The 16,373-nt window shown below is 42.3% G+C and overlaps 1 protein-coding gene across 2 annotated transcripts in view; it reads left to right on the top strand.

Moving 5' to 3' along the window:
* Positions 1–16,287, top strand: part of PPP1R14C (protein phosphatase 1 regulatory inhibitor subunit 14C) — an 84,060-nt gene extending 67,773 nt beyond the window's left edge. For both annotated transcript variants that reach the window (XM_079146903.1, XM_079146904.1), the window contains exon 4: positions 14,694–16,287. In XM_079146903.1, coding sequence (XP_079003029.1) covers positions 14,694–14,768 — 75 coding nt within the window. In that variant the 3' untranslated portion in view covers positions 14,769–16,287. The remainder of the gene's footprint in view (positions 1–14,693) is intronic.
* The last annotated feature ends 86 nt before the right edge of the window (positions 16,288–16,373 follow it).

Raw genomic sequence — 16,373 nt, 5'->3', positions numbered from 1 at the left:
GAGTGGTACATTTGTTTCTATTGAAGATCCTACACTGACATATCATGATCACCCAAACGCATGGTTCACATCAGGGCTCACCCTCAGTGTTTTGCATTCTGTGGGTTTTGACAAACATATAATGACACACATATCCACCATCAGAATATCAATCAGAACAATTCTCATTACCCTAAAAATTCTGTGCTCTGCCTGCTCATCCTTCCTTTCTCCCTCACCTCTGATAACCATAGATCTTTCTACTCTCTCCATGGTTTTACCTTTTTTGAAGTGCCATATTGGAGTCATAAGCATGTAGCCTTTTCAGTCTGACATATTTTCTTTATAATGTGCTTTTAAATTTGCTCCATGTCTTTCATTGCTTGTTAGCTCATTTTTTTTTTTTTTTTTAGTACCGAATAATATTTCATTGTCTGCAGATACCACATCCATCTACTGAAGGCCATCTTGGTTGCTTCCAAGTATTGGCAATTATGAAAAAGTTGCTATGGGCATTCTTATGTAGGTTTTTGTAGCCGTGTCTTCGTGTCCTTTGGGTAAATCTCAAGGAATTGTGGTTGCTGTGTTGTATGGGAAGAGTATGTTTAGTTTTGTAAGAAACCACTGAACTTGTACAATTTTCTGTTCTCATCAGCAATAAGAATGAAATCTCATTGCTTTAAATTGCATTTCCCTGATGATGTATAATTTGGAGCATCTATTTATATGCTTGTTACCTGTATACATTCTTAGATGAGGGTGTCTGTTAAGGACTCTAGTTCATTTTTTAACCTGGTTATGTTTTTATTATTGAATTATTAAAATTCTTTGTGGCTGAGGGTGTGGCTCAATGGTACAGCTCTAGTCTACCATACACAAGGTCCTGGGTTCAATATGCAGCACCACACACCAAGAAATTCCTTTGTACATTTGGCAAATAGCTCTTTATCTCATTTATCTTTTGCTAATATTTTCTCCTAATATTTTCTCTGTAACTTCTTTTTTTATTCTCTTGACCATTTCTTGCATGAATCTTGCCTTTGATGTTGTATCTAAAATTAATTACCAAATAGCAGATCATCTGGATTTTTCCAATGTCTTTTAAGAGTTTTATAGATATACGCTCTACATTTAGATCTATGTATGATGCATGTGATGTTCACTTGTCTCAGCACCATTTGTTGATGATGGCATTCTTGTATACTGTCCTTGATCCTTCATAAAAAATCAGTTGATTATATTCATGTGGGTCTGTTATGTTGCATAGAACAATCTGTCTTTTCTTTCATCGGTTCCACACTGATTTGATTACTTAATAGCTTTACAGCAAGTCTTGAAGTTAGATAGTGTCAGTTCGCTGAACTTGTTCCTCTCCTCCAATGTTGCATTGGTTATTCTGAATCTCTTACCTCTTTGGAATCAGTTTATTTTGACTGAGATTGCATTGAATCTATAGGTCAAACTGAAAGAACTCACACCTTGATAATATTGCGTCTTTCTGTCCATGAACATGGACTATATCTCTATCAATTTCTATTGAGACAGCCTCACACTTAGATTATTTCTCCAGCTTCATCCAGTCTACTATTGAGTCCATGAAAGGCATTATTCATTTCTGTTACACTGTTTTTGATTTTTGTAACTGCATTTTGGTTCTAGAATGCCCATCTCTCTGCTTGCATTGCAACCTGTTTTGCATACTGCCCTCTGTATTCATTGGGGTCCTTAGCATATTAATCATAGTTGTTTTAGATTCCCAACATGATGATTCCAACAGTCCCACTGTATCTGAGTCTGATTGTAATGATTACTTTTTCTCTTTGAACTTTGATTTTTGCCTTTTACTTTTGTCTTACAAGTTTTCTTGAGAGCTGAACATGAGTTGAGTAAAAGGAACTGCTGAAAATAGTCCTTTAGTCATGTGGAGTTAAGGTTTGGGGAAGGAAGCATTCTATAGTACTGTGCTTAGGTCCTAATCTTCATGGAGCCTGTGTCCCTGGACTGTGAACTTCACAAATCTTCTCAGTCTCTCCCTACACCCTGCTCCCTTAAATGGGGACAGATGGGGCCTGGAAGAATTGCCCAAGGTCACACAGTTGGTGAGTGGGAAGCCAGGGTATGTATGAGAGCACAGATGACATGAAACTTGGCATGTATGCCCTTAGCGTGTCAATTGAACCCAATTCTGTTTAAAGCAATGCTCTCCACCAAATGTTCAATATACAGAAAGCCCCAATTCACCAAAAATGGTATTCTTGAATTATTAAATTTGGTGATTGAACCTTAAGGATTCTGCTAATTTCTTAGATGCGATATTGTTTTTGGTTTGTCAACTTCTGTCATATACTTTGGGTCTGTGGTTTCCTCCTGTGAAGATCACAGGCTAATAATAGGAGAAGGTCATCTATTTTTCCATTTGATTCACATTCAAACTATGGACTCCTGACATATAAATTTTTTCTGAGTTGGACACATTAAAACCCAGCAATACACAGTGGTCACCATAGTAAAGTATTAGTGATTAATAAGAATGCTGTTTTAATATTTTCCCCTTAAGTAAATGCCATTTTAGATGCAGTTGATATAAAAATAGAGCTGATTTAATAAGGGTAGGAAAAGGATATTTCTATATGATGCAAGAAGAAAAGGAGTTATTGTATTGAGCACATTACATGAATTTGAATAACACGTAGTGATGGCCTAGCTTTACAAATTAAGGGTGGGGATTTGGGCACCTACTGCCAAGCCAGGGAGGAACTTCTTTTCCTATTTCTCACTTTTAATTTTCATAGTTTTAAACTTTAGGGATCACATAGGAGTATTTCCTTTCTGCTAGGATGATGGACAGAAAGTATGCTTGCTACGGCCTGGAGGGCATCTGCCTTACCATCTGTTGGGGGAGTTAGCAGGGCAATTAATGGACTCTTAAAAACAGTCTCTGTTTAAAGTTGAAGGTGCCCACGCCGTTGTTCTCTGATAAACATCAGGTTTTCTTTCTGTGCATTTATTTCATTTTTTGAACTAGAGATTGTGGTGTGACCTGTCCTTTTACCAGTGAAAGCCTGTAAGTTGCTGCGCATCCAATGTTCACTAGGATGACTCAGTCTGAGAGTAGGTGGCAAGAAGCATTTCAGGTTCCAATATTCTGCCAGGTCATGGAAATGTCATGGCCATGCCATGATATGGGTGATCTTGGTTTATAAATAGAAATTGACCAGTGTTCTCTGAAAGACAGGCCCTCTCTGGTGTCTGCCCGTGTTGGTAGTAAGGAGGCAAACCCTCCTTCTACCCTGATGTCAAGGTGACTGTGCCTCTTTTACAATGGAAAAGTGATGCTATTCATTTAGCATCCTAATCTATCTCTTAAAATTATTATTAGTTTATTGTATATCTGGAAGTAGTCCTTCACTGAGGTGATGAGAGTGAGACCATCTAAATGTGTTATTTACAACACACACACACACAACCGATGAGGGAGACTGGAGGAGACGCAGCTTGCCACTGAACTACATTCCCTTCATTCATTTGCTTAGGTTTTATTTATAAAACCTAATAGGATTGTCTTTATCAGGGAAACTAACCCAGAAATGTTAGGTAAGCTCTCCATAGGCATGCAGTCATGAGAAGACTTTTCGTTTATTTCCTCATCTTTACTCAATGGTTTTTGCAAAGTTAGGGAACTGTCCACAAGACCACCCTGACTTCTGACATCAATTGCAAGTTGGAGGGTCCCCAAGATCAACCTCAGGTTTGAGAAGTCACTAGAGGAGCACACAGAACTCATTGAAATTGGTTATAATCCCAGTCCCACTTGATTATAGTGAAAAGTTACAAATTAAAATCAGCCACGGGATGAGACTCACAGGCTAAAGTCCCAAATATGGAGCTTCCAGGGGTCTCCTCCCCATGGAATCAACAGAGCTCATTTTCTCAGCAGTGATGTTAAGTGCAGAGTAAAAACCAGGAAGCTCCTCGGAGCCTGGGTATCTGGAGTTTGGTCATATTAACCTGGTCGACTGCCCACGTGGCTGCCTTCAGTCTGTAGCTGATACTACGTGACCCAAAACCCCACTCTAAATCACCTTGTTAGACACTCTGGTGTGACCCAATCCCCCCGGGAAATAAAAATATTTTGGGGGGTGGGTGCAGGGCACAGATGTTCTAAGGGTTTGGAGCTCACCTCTCAGGAGCTGGGGGCAGAGATCAGATGTCTCTTTTGACAAAGCTAAGAACTTTGCCACCTGCTGTTTAGACACAGGACAACCCTGAGACTCATGCTTATGGTGATGGTGACATAACAGTGACGTAAGGAAAGATAGCATATCATTATGAGAAAAGCCACATGTGTCTTGCTTTTGGTGGCCCTGTCCCCAGTAATTAATGATGTTATTTTTATAAAAGACATGGTGGACAAAGCACAGTCTTTACATGGAGCTGGACCTGGCTGACATTTTCTAATGACCAATTATGATTTTAGGGTCTTGTCTTAGTCATTAAATTCAGAGAGGTTGTGCCTATATTAAAAACAGATCCACCTTTTCTCCCTATATTTAGACTTATCTGGACAGAAGAAAATATGAATTCAAGACTGTTTAACACATGGTATTTGGATTTCTATACCTTTGACAAAAGAGGATCAAACCAAATCCAACCAAATGTTTGAAAATGGGTTCCTTTTCTTTAGACAAAAGTCAGGTATTTGAAGTGTGAAGAAAACATTGGCAGTCGTGACATCATTTTGTGACCCAGACCCCATCCTGTGCTTGGAGACCTCTGTAGACTTGCTGATGTGCCACAAGAAAGTCATTTGCTGAGAAGGAACATCCTGAGGATTGTATAAACCAAACTCTTCCCTAGAAAATGGCGGCCAATGAGCTAGAAGTAAACGTGTCCTCCCATCCTGTGTTGATAAACAGTCTGTGTAACCCACTAAACTTCCTCTTTTACCTTAAAAGCACCCTCTGAATCCCTCCTTAATGGGACGCATTCTGGTTTCTGCAGGAATCTGTGCTTCCCAAGTTACAATTCTAGGACCTCAAATAAATGCTTTTTTGCTTCACAGATGGCCTGGGCCTCTTTAGATGTCCTCAGAAATAATATTCTCCCTCATGGATAATGGGAATCTAGGTGAAATGACGTTGGTTTCCTTAGTAATTATTCCGTGAGAGATTATAATTTTGCTGAATTTACTGCATTGATTATTCTCTGTGGTGAGATTATTTAGGTGAATTCTATTTTGTGTGTTCTGAATTGCAGATGTAAAGACTCTGAGAAGCCTGTTAGTAAGTAAGGAAAGAATTAAGGGCATAAGTTTGAAAATGGTGATAGCCAGTGACCCCCTCTGCTGTGTACAAATAAAGGTTGAAATTTGGGTGAAAAATAAATTAGCCTAAGAGGGGTGGGCTGAGTCTCTAAGGTAGAGTAATGGGACTGCTCTCGCAGCAGAACAAATTCATCTTTAAAGGCAGATAGTCAGGAAAATAAATGGGCAACAAAGTATTGGTGGCACTAAGTTAAAGGAGGGAAAGGAAAAGCCAGGATGTAGCTAAGGCCTTCAGGAAGTGATGTTGGCAGAGCTCATTACAATGGACACAACCACAGACCCTTACTCCTAACAGGCTCATAAGCCTCTTTTCAGACATTGAATAGTGGAATCAGTTCTGGTGTGCCCTGTCAGCAGATGAACCTCTCTAAAGATAAGAAGTCCTCTCCCACCCGCAAGAAGAGGGAAATTGAATATCTCAGTGGCGAGTGAGAACAGAGCTTGCTGAAGTGCAGTCCTTACACCCCCCAAAGCAGGGTTCATCTGTGCTGATTCACTGTGTGGCCCCATGGGTGACCTGCATGGTCAAGCTGATTAAAGTTTATAGCATGATTTTTTAGTGTCTAGCTGGTTCTCTGGGTGACAGATTATGCTATTTAAAATGGTTTTCAGGTGTTACCTTCACCTTTTCAAAGAGGTCCATCCTGCCCTTCTGGAATTTTCTTCACTTATCTAAGCTTTGGTGGAGTGGAAATTCTTCTCTGCCTCTACCCCATATGTACCTTGCCCCATGTGTTAGAATTTTGGACAAAATAGCTGATAAAGTCAAATTAGAGGAGAAAAGACTTATTTTGACTCACATTTTAAGAGTCCAGGGTCACCTTCTCTGTTGCTTCTGGACCTACAGTGAGGCAGAACATCACGCGGGGAGGATGTGGTGGACAGGAGGGAGAGAGAGAGAGGAAGGGCTGGGGACAAGACATCCTCTTCCAGGGCACACCACGGTGACCTGCTTCCTCCAGCTAGGCCTCAGGTCCCACGGTTTCCACACCTCCCTGTTCAGTTATGACCCATCAACAGATTGATCCACTGTGGAGATCAGAACCTTCACGATCCAGTCACTTCCCACCTCTGAAGGTTGCCGCCTTGGGGACCAAGCCTTCCACACATGAGCCTTCTGGGACATTTCATATCCAAACCGTAACACCACCTCCCGCCTCGGCTAGTGAATGGCAGGCTCTTTGGAAGTGTCAGGCAGCTGCTTAAAATGTGTACTCCAGTTGACTAGTTTTGCTCTCAGCTGGAGTGAGGCTGGGGGCAGGGCAGATGGCTCCCCGGGAATATGCAGTTTTAAGGCGGCGACTGTTCTGGGGAGAAAGAGGAGATGGCACACAGGTGGGCCGTGAGACCTGCGTGGATCCCCACCTTTGGAGTCCTCACCTGCTGTCTCTCTCCCTCTCGGTCCCCAACCCTTGCACTTCGAGTAAGGCGTGAGTGGTATTTTCTGGAGAAGCAGGTTGAGCATCCAGAGTTTTCCTGGGCTCCCTTCTGCCTGGCACAGTTATTGGGTTGGTGACACCATTCCCTGGGCAATGATTCTAAGCATTTCTTTTCAAAGTTCTCTTGTTGGTAAATACTCCTAATTACAGGGACACTGCATAATATCCGTTTATCTTGTTTCTTTTTAAATGGTTCAAAACGTTTGAAAGAAGGACACGAGTGTGGTTTATGCACAGAGCAGATTTGCGACCACATTGCGGTTCCCTCGTTTCCTCTTTTCCAATGGACCTGTCTTCTTTAAAGCAGCGCATTATCATCAGCGAGGGTCACAGATGACTTTGAACAACCCGGGAAGGCTCCCAGACGCCTGGCTCTGGTGATAGTTACAAAATGTGTGTCCATCTGCTGCTTCTGGCACAGGCTGAGCAGGCGGGTGACAGGTTGGGCAGTGCACGCTGAAAGCCACAGAACCCAGGAGGGGTCTGGAGGAGGAGGGTTCAGAGTAGAGCGTGCCACTGCGATGGCCCTGTGACAGAGCCACACAGCGGAAACTCCAGAGCAAGAAAGGACCTTCTGTCCTCCCAGCTGCTGCCCGCTCCCTCAGAAACGGCCTGGACTTCCTTCTTAGAGGAGTCGTAGCTCAGGTGGCTGCAAAGAGTCTGCTTTCAAACTCCCTGAAAGTGTTACTCTTCTTTCAGTTGCTTCTTTGCTATGTGCCCGCATTCGTGTATGTGTGTGTGTGTGTGTGTGTGTGTGTGTGTGTGTGTGTGTGTGTGTGTGTGTTTGTGAAGAACAGCCGAGGCTGCATGCTTCCTCCAACTTCTTCCCTAACTCCCCTGGCTTCATTCGCTTACCAGGGCTTAAAGAAGTCCCTTTAGTCAGTTGTGATGTTGCCCACCTGCAATCCCAGGTGGGCCTCTGAAGGCTGAGGCAGGAGGATCTCAAGTTTGAGGCCAGCCTGGGAAACTTGGTGAGGACCCATCTCAAAATAAAAAGTCAAAAGGACTGAGGCTCAAGCTCCCTGTGCAGGCCCTGAGGTAGTCCCCAGGACCGTGAACACACACGCACACAGGTCACTTTAGAGCCTTCTTACCTGTGGGGCCTAATTGATTCTTTGTATGTTTCTCCTCCTCACTGAGTGACATCGGAGATTCTAGTGCCCCTCCCCCTTTCTTTACTTCCACGTCACGGGTGTGAATTAATTTGTGCATTCATGTAATTCTTTACTTTGCCAACCTTTGCTGAGCACCTCTCACATTATTAAGTGGTGCTCTAGGAAAACAGGCGAGGAAGACTCTTGCAACCAAGTGGAGAAACAAGTAGGCACGTGGATTATTTTGTGTGCTTTCACAACAGTGAAGATAATATTTTGCAAGTGTTCTTTTTCAGCTTGATTAAAATTTTGCCCAACTTTAGATGTTGGAAATTTATCCATGTTAAGAAAGGGGGCTGTGGTAGAGTTCATTTACTTTTCTCTGCTGTGTAGCATTCCTTTGTTTTAATACACTCTAATGTAGTTTTCCATTCTCCTGTTGATACTCCCTTGGGCTATGCTCACTTTTATATTATGAAGGATGGTGCAGTAAAATAATTATTATTGACCTATTGTCCCATGTACAAGTTTCTTCAAGGGCTATACCAAGAAATGGGGTTGCTCTTCACATTTACACCAGCTTACACACTGAATCTTAACATTTCCTTTTAGCTTGTAATTCCTAAACTTGAAAGATGTTGCCAATTTGATGCTATCTCATTGCTTTAATATATCTTTTCCTAACTTCTAGTAAGATTGAGCTTGTGTGTGTCTGTGTGTGTGCACGTGCACACACACATGTGCTTATTGGCTGGTCATGTTTCCTTCTCTGGGAATTTCCATTTCAGATTCTCATCTTCCTTTTGAGTGGTTGGTGTTTTTTTAAAGAGTTCTTTATATATTCTAGCTGGAAATCCTTTGACCTTTATGTAGATTGCAAATTTAATTTCCCAAACTGTGGAGCTTATTTTTACTCATGATGCTTTCTTTTGTACAGAAGTTTTAAGTCAGCTTTATCAATGACTTCTTTTATGGCTTGTGCTTTCAAAAAAAGTCTTGTTAAAGAAATCTTTTACTACTCTGTTGTCTTAAATATAGTCTCCTTATGTTTTATTTTAAAAGTTTTTACTTTTACTTTTTATACCCAGGTATTCAAACCCCCTCCGATTCATTTGTGTATATGGTGTGAGATAGGGATCTAATTTTACATCTTGTCATACTATCCTAGTAACATATTTTGAACAGTCAGTCCTTCTTCACCCCACTGATCTTTAAAGCACTTCTGTATGTAACAAGTTTTTATATATGTAGGACATGCTTTTGGCTGTCTATCTCTGGGAAGAGACTTTGGGGAGAACTGAAAGAAAAGGTTCATATCAGGAGACAATTTCAGAGTCCATCTGAAAAGCACAGTCCTTTACATATCTGTCATCCTTTCCCCCACACTTCAAAGTTAAAGAATTGCTGGGTATACCATATGCATTTCAGGCCAGTTCAGTTTGTACTTAGACTAAAATCAACTAATTTGGTTGCTTAATGAAAAGATTTCTCATCCCGGACAGTATAACACGGTGCAGAGAGAAGGAGTCGCACTCTCCCCTCAGGGCAACGGTTGCAGGTTCCTTACGCCTTTACATTAACATAGTGTTTGAATCCTGAGCTGACTGTGCAGTAGCTGTGTGACCTCAGGAAAGCTTCTCAACCCCTCTGAGCCTATTTTGCAAGATACTTGTTATAATTAAATCAGGTGGCGTATGAAATGTCCAGTGTGCCTGTCACCTAGAATATGTTCAATGAGTGTGACCAGAATCTAAACCTCAGACAGACACTAGGCACCTTCCAGAGCTTGGCTTGATACTAAACACACGGAATGTGCCTGGGGAAGAATAGTTCCCAAGTGAATTAATGCATAAAAAGGGTGAATGTAGAGTGTTCTCAAATATAAAAATATTGCCCAGTTTTAAGGGGTAGGGGAGCCATTCAGAAAGGCCTTGAGTAAAGATGTTCTAAAGGAGGAGAGTTTGGTGGAGGGCAGGTAAGAGGCTTCACCTGCAGTGACAGAGCTGGATGTTCAAAGGCTCAGAGGAACCTGGAAGAAGGAGAGGAAGAGCTCCAGGTGGGGGTAGCAGCGGCGGCTGGTGGAGGTGTCGTGTGGGGGTGTGGTCGCCTCTGGGGAGGTGCTTCAAGTCCATTGCTAACACTTCACAAAGTGAAGAGCAGACACACTCATTTGTAACCCCCTGAGACGGGAAGTGACGCTGTCACTCGAAGTGGCCCTGGAGTGGTTGGTTTGGTAGCTGGCTGTTGCTCAGACTGCAGAAGGTGAGGTCCAAGGCAGGAAGGAAATGGCAATGGTGCTGGAGGGACTGTGGCCCTCCCCCACGCTGGCCTGAGGGGGCGGAGTGGCTTTCTAGCAATGGTGGCCTCCATGCCTGCGGCCAGGGGAACGGACAGACACGCAGGGAGAAACGGCTTCCTGGGAAGAAATAGGAACACGGCTCACAACATGACGTGCACACCCTGCCCTGAGCGCCAGGGTCCCGCTGAGGGTCACTTCTCCTCTGCCTTCATTGTCAAACCTCCCCTCGAGGCTGGGGCGAGGTGGTCACAATGGTATGTCCTCGATTTGGATTTTTAAAGACTGGTGTCTTAGACCATCTTGTGCTGCCCAAACTAATGCGGGGTAACAGAAAACAAGCCAGAATTGCCCAGGAGGAGGAAAGGGGAGGCCTGCACAGGGACACGAAGAAACTTCTAGAGTGTGGACATGTCCATTTGTCGATGGTGCAGGGAGCAGGCTGGTGGTGGTTTCATGCTTTAATACGTAACACTTTATGGCACGCCAATTATACTTCCATACAACTGTTTACAAAAAAGTCACCAAGGCACTTTAGTGGTGGGAACTTCTTTCCCTCCTTTCTACTAAAACTCTGTCTCCCAGGACACATGGCCCCTTTTGGGCCCAGCCAGTGACTCTGTCTCTGCCCTTGGTTCACCTGACGTCTCATCAGCGCTTGACTTTGTCCGCCCCCTCTTCCTTCCAGAAACACTTTCTTCTCCCTGCTCCTTAACTGCCCTTTTTGTTTTCGCCGCCTGTTTCTTGCGGCCCTCTGACAAGTGAGAACTGGTGGCGGAGCTGGAGACTCGGTCTTTGGCTTTGGTTCCTTTCTGCTCACACTTACCTCCAAGGCTGCCCATCGTCCTGCTCTTTAAAACATTGTCATCGTCTGCGCCGTCCAGTCGTTTTCTGTGATAATGGAAATATTCTATATGGGCCTTGTCCAAAGCGGTTCTATGTGGCTGTGATGTGCTTGATATGTGGCTGACATATGTGGTTCTACGTGGCTGTGATGTGCTTGATATGTGGCTAGCATGACTGACAAAATGAATTTTAAACTTTACCGAATCAACTGAGTTCAAGTTCAAAGCCACATGTGGTTCGTGTATCGAACAGTCCAGGTCTAGATCAATGTGTGTTTACACACTGTAGGTGACAACACATTAGCTGGTTCTGACCTGTGTTTTTTTCAAAATAAAATAGAAAAAAATTATAATTTTTCATGACACTCTTGTTTCAGTCTTGAATCTCTGTGCATCACAAGTAACATTTTTGTTTTTTAACTTGAAAGCCACTGATACGGATGCTGGCGATGTCCATATTTATGTTTTGGCCTGGAGCTGAGATGCTGTGTCATGTTTACCTCTCTTCTTGTCATCTCAGCACAGATCTGTAGACCTGTTGCTTTTGCCTCTGGTCATCCCCCATTTCAGCAACCCACAGCCCCTTCTGTCCGGTTGCTGAGGAACAACGACCTTCATTCCCGTCTTTCCTGGCCCCTCTCCCCACTGCACCGGACTCCCACATTCCGTCCAGCCGCGAGGCACGCTGGCTCTGCCTTGGCATGGACTGAGCCTGCCCCTGACTCCACTCTGCTTTCCGTCAGTGCGCTCTGCGCACCGCATCTCTTCAGTGATCTCCGGCGCTTTTGAGTAATGCGAACCAAGAGCCACCCAAGAATCTTTGAGTAGAGATCCTTGAATCTTCCTTGAGCATCATCTGTAACCAACAGAATCCTCTGCTAGCGGTGTTGCCAAGTTTCTATATGGAGAATAAATATTGGTCTTGCTCTTTTTCAACTCAGTTGAGTATTCAGATGTGCAAATGTAATGAACAGCTTAAATACTGAGTATCATGCACAATATAGTATATTAAGACATAGACATGTAATTAGTTGATATAAAATTAAAATGAGTTTTCCATTAATGTTAATACATCAAAAACACAAATTTCATCATTTATTTAAACTTTTTAATCTCTGAGATTTATGCATATCAGGATAAATTTTGTAAGAAAATTTGAATTTGATTTAAATTACCGAATTAGTTTTGTCTTGAAGAGAAAGGTCTATAGTTTGGATACATTATTCCTTATGTGATTTTAGTGTTTACTTTATGAAAAGCATGTTATTAAAATAGTGCAAAAAATTACCAGAGTTACTAATAAAATAAATTATAGTGTTTGTGATTCCTGACCTTGGCTTTAAAGAAAAAAAGAAAGGAAATTATAGTCAACTACAGAAATTCTTTGCAGTAGTCATTTGCAGAACACATTTTTAAAACAACAAAATTGAAATTATGTGCTCAGGATACTCTGTATCCATTGGTTAAATCACATAGTAAAGGAGACAATAGGAAATACATTTAACTTTTCAAAATGAAAATTAAAAATAAATGGGAAATTATCACAATAGTCAAGCTATGGAACCAATGTAGGTGCCCTTCAAGAGATGAATAGATAAAGAAAATGTGGTATATTTACACAATGGAATATTACTCAGCCATGAGGAAGATGAAATTATGGCACTTGCCAGTAAATGAATGGAACTGGAGACTATCACGCTAAGTGAAATAAGTCAGTCCCCCAAAACCAAAGGCCAAATGTTCTCTCTGTTATGTGGCTGCTAACTCATAACAAGGGAGGGTGTGGGGGGAAGTGTAGAAGTTCATTGGATTAGACAAATGGGAATGAAGGGAAGGGAGAAGGGATGCGAATGGGAAAGACAGTAGAATGAATTGGACATAACTTTCCTCTGTTCATATATGAATACCTGACCAGTGTGACTCCGTAATATAAAAGAGTAAAATAAATGGGAAAATATAACATTATTTTATCCAAGAAAATTCTTCAAATTAGATAGGCAGTGTTCAGAAAATTGAGATAGTCCTGTATTTATCTTTACTTGTATTTTGTTCTGTCCCAGGTTAAAGATGGCGAGTGTTAAAGGGATAGCTCTCCAAAGGGAACAGTCCAACTGCAGACAAAGACTTACACATGAAGATGTCAGTTGTGCCCTTGTTTATGACTTTGAAAAGCCAGGAACCCTCCAGAGCTCCAGGGATCAGGCATTAAGCAGATTGTGCCGTGTCCATACAACACAGATTGTACAACCACTAACACTGATCTTTAGAAAACCTGATTAATGTTTTGAGAAAGTGCTTCTGACACAACACTAAGTGGGAAGAAAGGATGGAGTTACACAGTATGATCTTAATGAAGTAAAAACAATATCCATGGAGGAAAACTTGTTCATAGTGGTTACTTCTAAGGAGCACATCATGGCTGATTTGTATTTTCCAATTTTTTTAAAGAAAAAGTATATATTACTCTTCTAATGGCAAAAAGACTATTAAAAACAAATTGTGTCAGACAGAATATTAAATATTTAAGCTTATTGTGGCTCGGAGCTGGAGAGCAGTGCAGGGCTCATTTGGTGTGGGAGCTTGTGGCAGGGCTGCGCTGGGGCAGGGGGATGACTGGGTTTGGAGCGTGGGGAAGGGTGACAGGGTTTCTCAGTGGTTCTGGTCTCCAACGGCCCCTGTGGGCTTGCTTCACCCGCTGTTCCTTGCTGATCAGAAAGTCAGACAGCTGTCAGGTCTGCCTTTGACAAATATCAAATGGGAAGAGGAGATAATTATTACCTAATAATTGTAACTTATTCAGTAGCTGTACATTTTAAACACGAGTCAACAGTAACATATTCCTGATGTCATAAAGAAGGAACCACGCTAGGTCGGTTTTTCAGTCTTTGGGATCTGGTTCATTGGCAGGTCATGAAATCACCTTAGTGGGTCTCACCCAGCATTCCTTTGTAAATAAAATTGGAATAAAATAGAAAATATCAGAGTGCCTTGCATATAATGAGTTCTGTAAATTTTAATTTCAGGTATGTGTAGTTGCTGGGTGGTAACATAAAATGTGATCTTCTTCTGTTTTGTCTGTGTTTCCCACTTAAAAAAGCCCAAAGACTGTGCTCTAGACCAGTGATTCTCAGCGTGTTCCTGGGGCCAGCAGCATCAGTATCAGCATCACGTGAGAGCACAGAAATGCACAGTCTTGTGTCCCAGGCCCCCATCTGCTGAATCAGATGCTCTGCAGGCAGGACTAACAATAAGTCCCCTTGGTGAATCTGATGCACACTGAATTTTGAAAACCACTGGTGTAGCCTTGCTATTGCAGGTGTGCTGTGGGGACAGTACTGGCATCACCAGCAACCTTGTTGGAAATGCAGACATTTAGGCCCCAACCTGGACCTCTTCAGTCAGATACTACAAGATGCCCAGGTGATGCATATGTACATAGTGAAGCCAAGGAACACAGAAACCATACATGCTTTCTGAGGTTACAGGTAGCACCAGAGTGGACACAGTCTGACTTCCTCCTGAAAGAGAACAGATGGCGAGAAAGCATGCTGCCATGAAGTTCGAGTGTTCTTTATGAAACTGTGTTCTACCAGTTAGGGTCAACACCAAATGCATCAACTGAACGAAGGGCAGTTCACATCAGTTGTGTTAAGCAGATTTTTAAACACACTTTTTAATAGCACGACCTCTCACGTGAACTTCTTTGATCTCTTTCAGGAATTTATCAAAGAGCTGCTCTCCCGAATAAGAGGCATGAGGAAACTTAGCCCTCCACAGAAGAAGAGCATATGATTCTGGAACAGGGTAGAACTCTCTCAGAGATGAAGAAAGTGTCCTGGGATTTGGACTTCATGAAGACTTTTATTAAACAATAGTTGTCCTTATGAACAACTTTTTTTTTTTTTTTTTTTTTTTTTTTGGTGTGTGGGGAGGGAATCTATTAGACATTTATTCAAGAGCGTTCATTTTTGTTCTTGTTGTTTCAAAGGTTTTCGTTAGTGTAATATTTTATAGCAAAGATATCATGACTCTTGACTGCAGCCCAACGAGGATCCTCAAAGCAGGGGGACCTCCAAGGGTAGGCCAGGACAGGCAGTGTTTTCTGCAAGGACTCAGATGTTTAGTACCTTACTATGCAGGGAAGGTGGCTTTATGACAACCAGTTTGCTAATATTTTTTTTCTTAAGTTGTATATTTGACTCAGATGTCAGACTTCCTGTACTTGTATATATCTACACACGACTAAGTTGAAATGTAGATGTGAGTTTTATTTCACATGGATGGAATAAACTTGTGGTCATCCTTTCATGGAAGGTCACAGCACATGTATTTCCAAGAGGCCACTGGGCATTCTTCATGTGAGTGCTGTTGACCTTCAACATTCACTTTCTGCACCAAAGTGGAAGAATCTAGTGTATCCATTATTCTAATGAGCTACACTACAAAAACGTAGAGTTGGTCAAGGGCTTAATTCGTGGACTTGATATGATTTCATTGTTTGGGATGCTTTGCCAGGTCATATGCTTATTGCCTCATTTGTGGTTGTTTAAAGTTTTATGAACCCTTAATTTGAAGAGCTAACCTGATTTTTAGAGAAATACCCATGCTGTCTGAGTGGTGTTTTGCAATGGAAAAAGGAAGCACTGTGTAGCAATGAATTCTCTGCTTTCAACCAAATACTGTGTGTTACTCTGTCTTCTGGAAAGCAGGTCAAAAGGAAGTTAGCAGATTGAGCGTCTTCCTCCTTGGAAGTGAATTCTGGGTCCCTCTGTGCCTCAGTAGCATCAGACCAGAGGTGGGTTAAGAAAGTGCTGAGGGAGTGTGGAGATGGGAGGGCCTCCCCTTCTCTCAAGACAGTTCCATTTCTGGCTTTGCTTGGTGGCTCATGGTGAGGACTCGGGGCTCCTGGCCCTAAGTGTGACCTGGATCTCATGCCTGGAGCTAGATCTGAGCACCTGCCCTGCCTCCTCAGTTACATACCAACTCTTTGGAGTAGAATTAAAATTCAGATAGGATGTGGGTGGGGTAAAAGGTGGAAGTAGAAACTCTTTCTTCCCTCCCGAAGGCCCATGCCGCCTCCCCATGAAACCCCACCTACTGTAAGATGTCTGTAGGTAGCCCTGTCTGAGGACAGGGGCCAGGCATTTTATATCAAGGGTGCTCTGAACATATTTTATTTTTTAAAAGAACTATGTTTGTGAATTCTACGTATACTGGCAAGCTTTTGAAAATGTATTTAATTTTGTAATGTTTACCAATGATTTATTTACAAGCTATTTACTCAAATAAATGGAGCTGCTTACAAACCTCACAGGCCTTGCAGAATTTATGAACGTGGTGATTTCACTTCATCAGGTTCTCTGCGGATGAGGGCACCTACTGCCCATCTTTAAGAGG

The sequence above is a fragment of the Sciurus vulgaris genome, assembly GCF_902686455.1.
Source record: "Sciurus vulgaris genome assembly, chromosome: 7".
NCBI lineage: Eukaryota > Metazoa > Chordata > Mammalia > Rodentia > Sciuridae > Sciurus > Sciurus vulgaris.
This window is presented reverse-complemented; position numbering and strand designations above follow the sequence as displayed.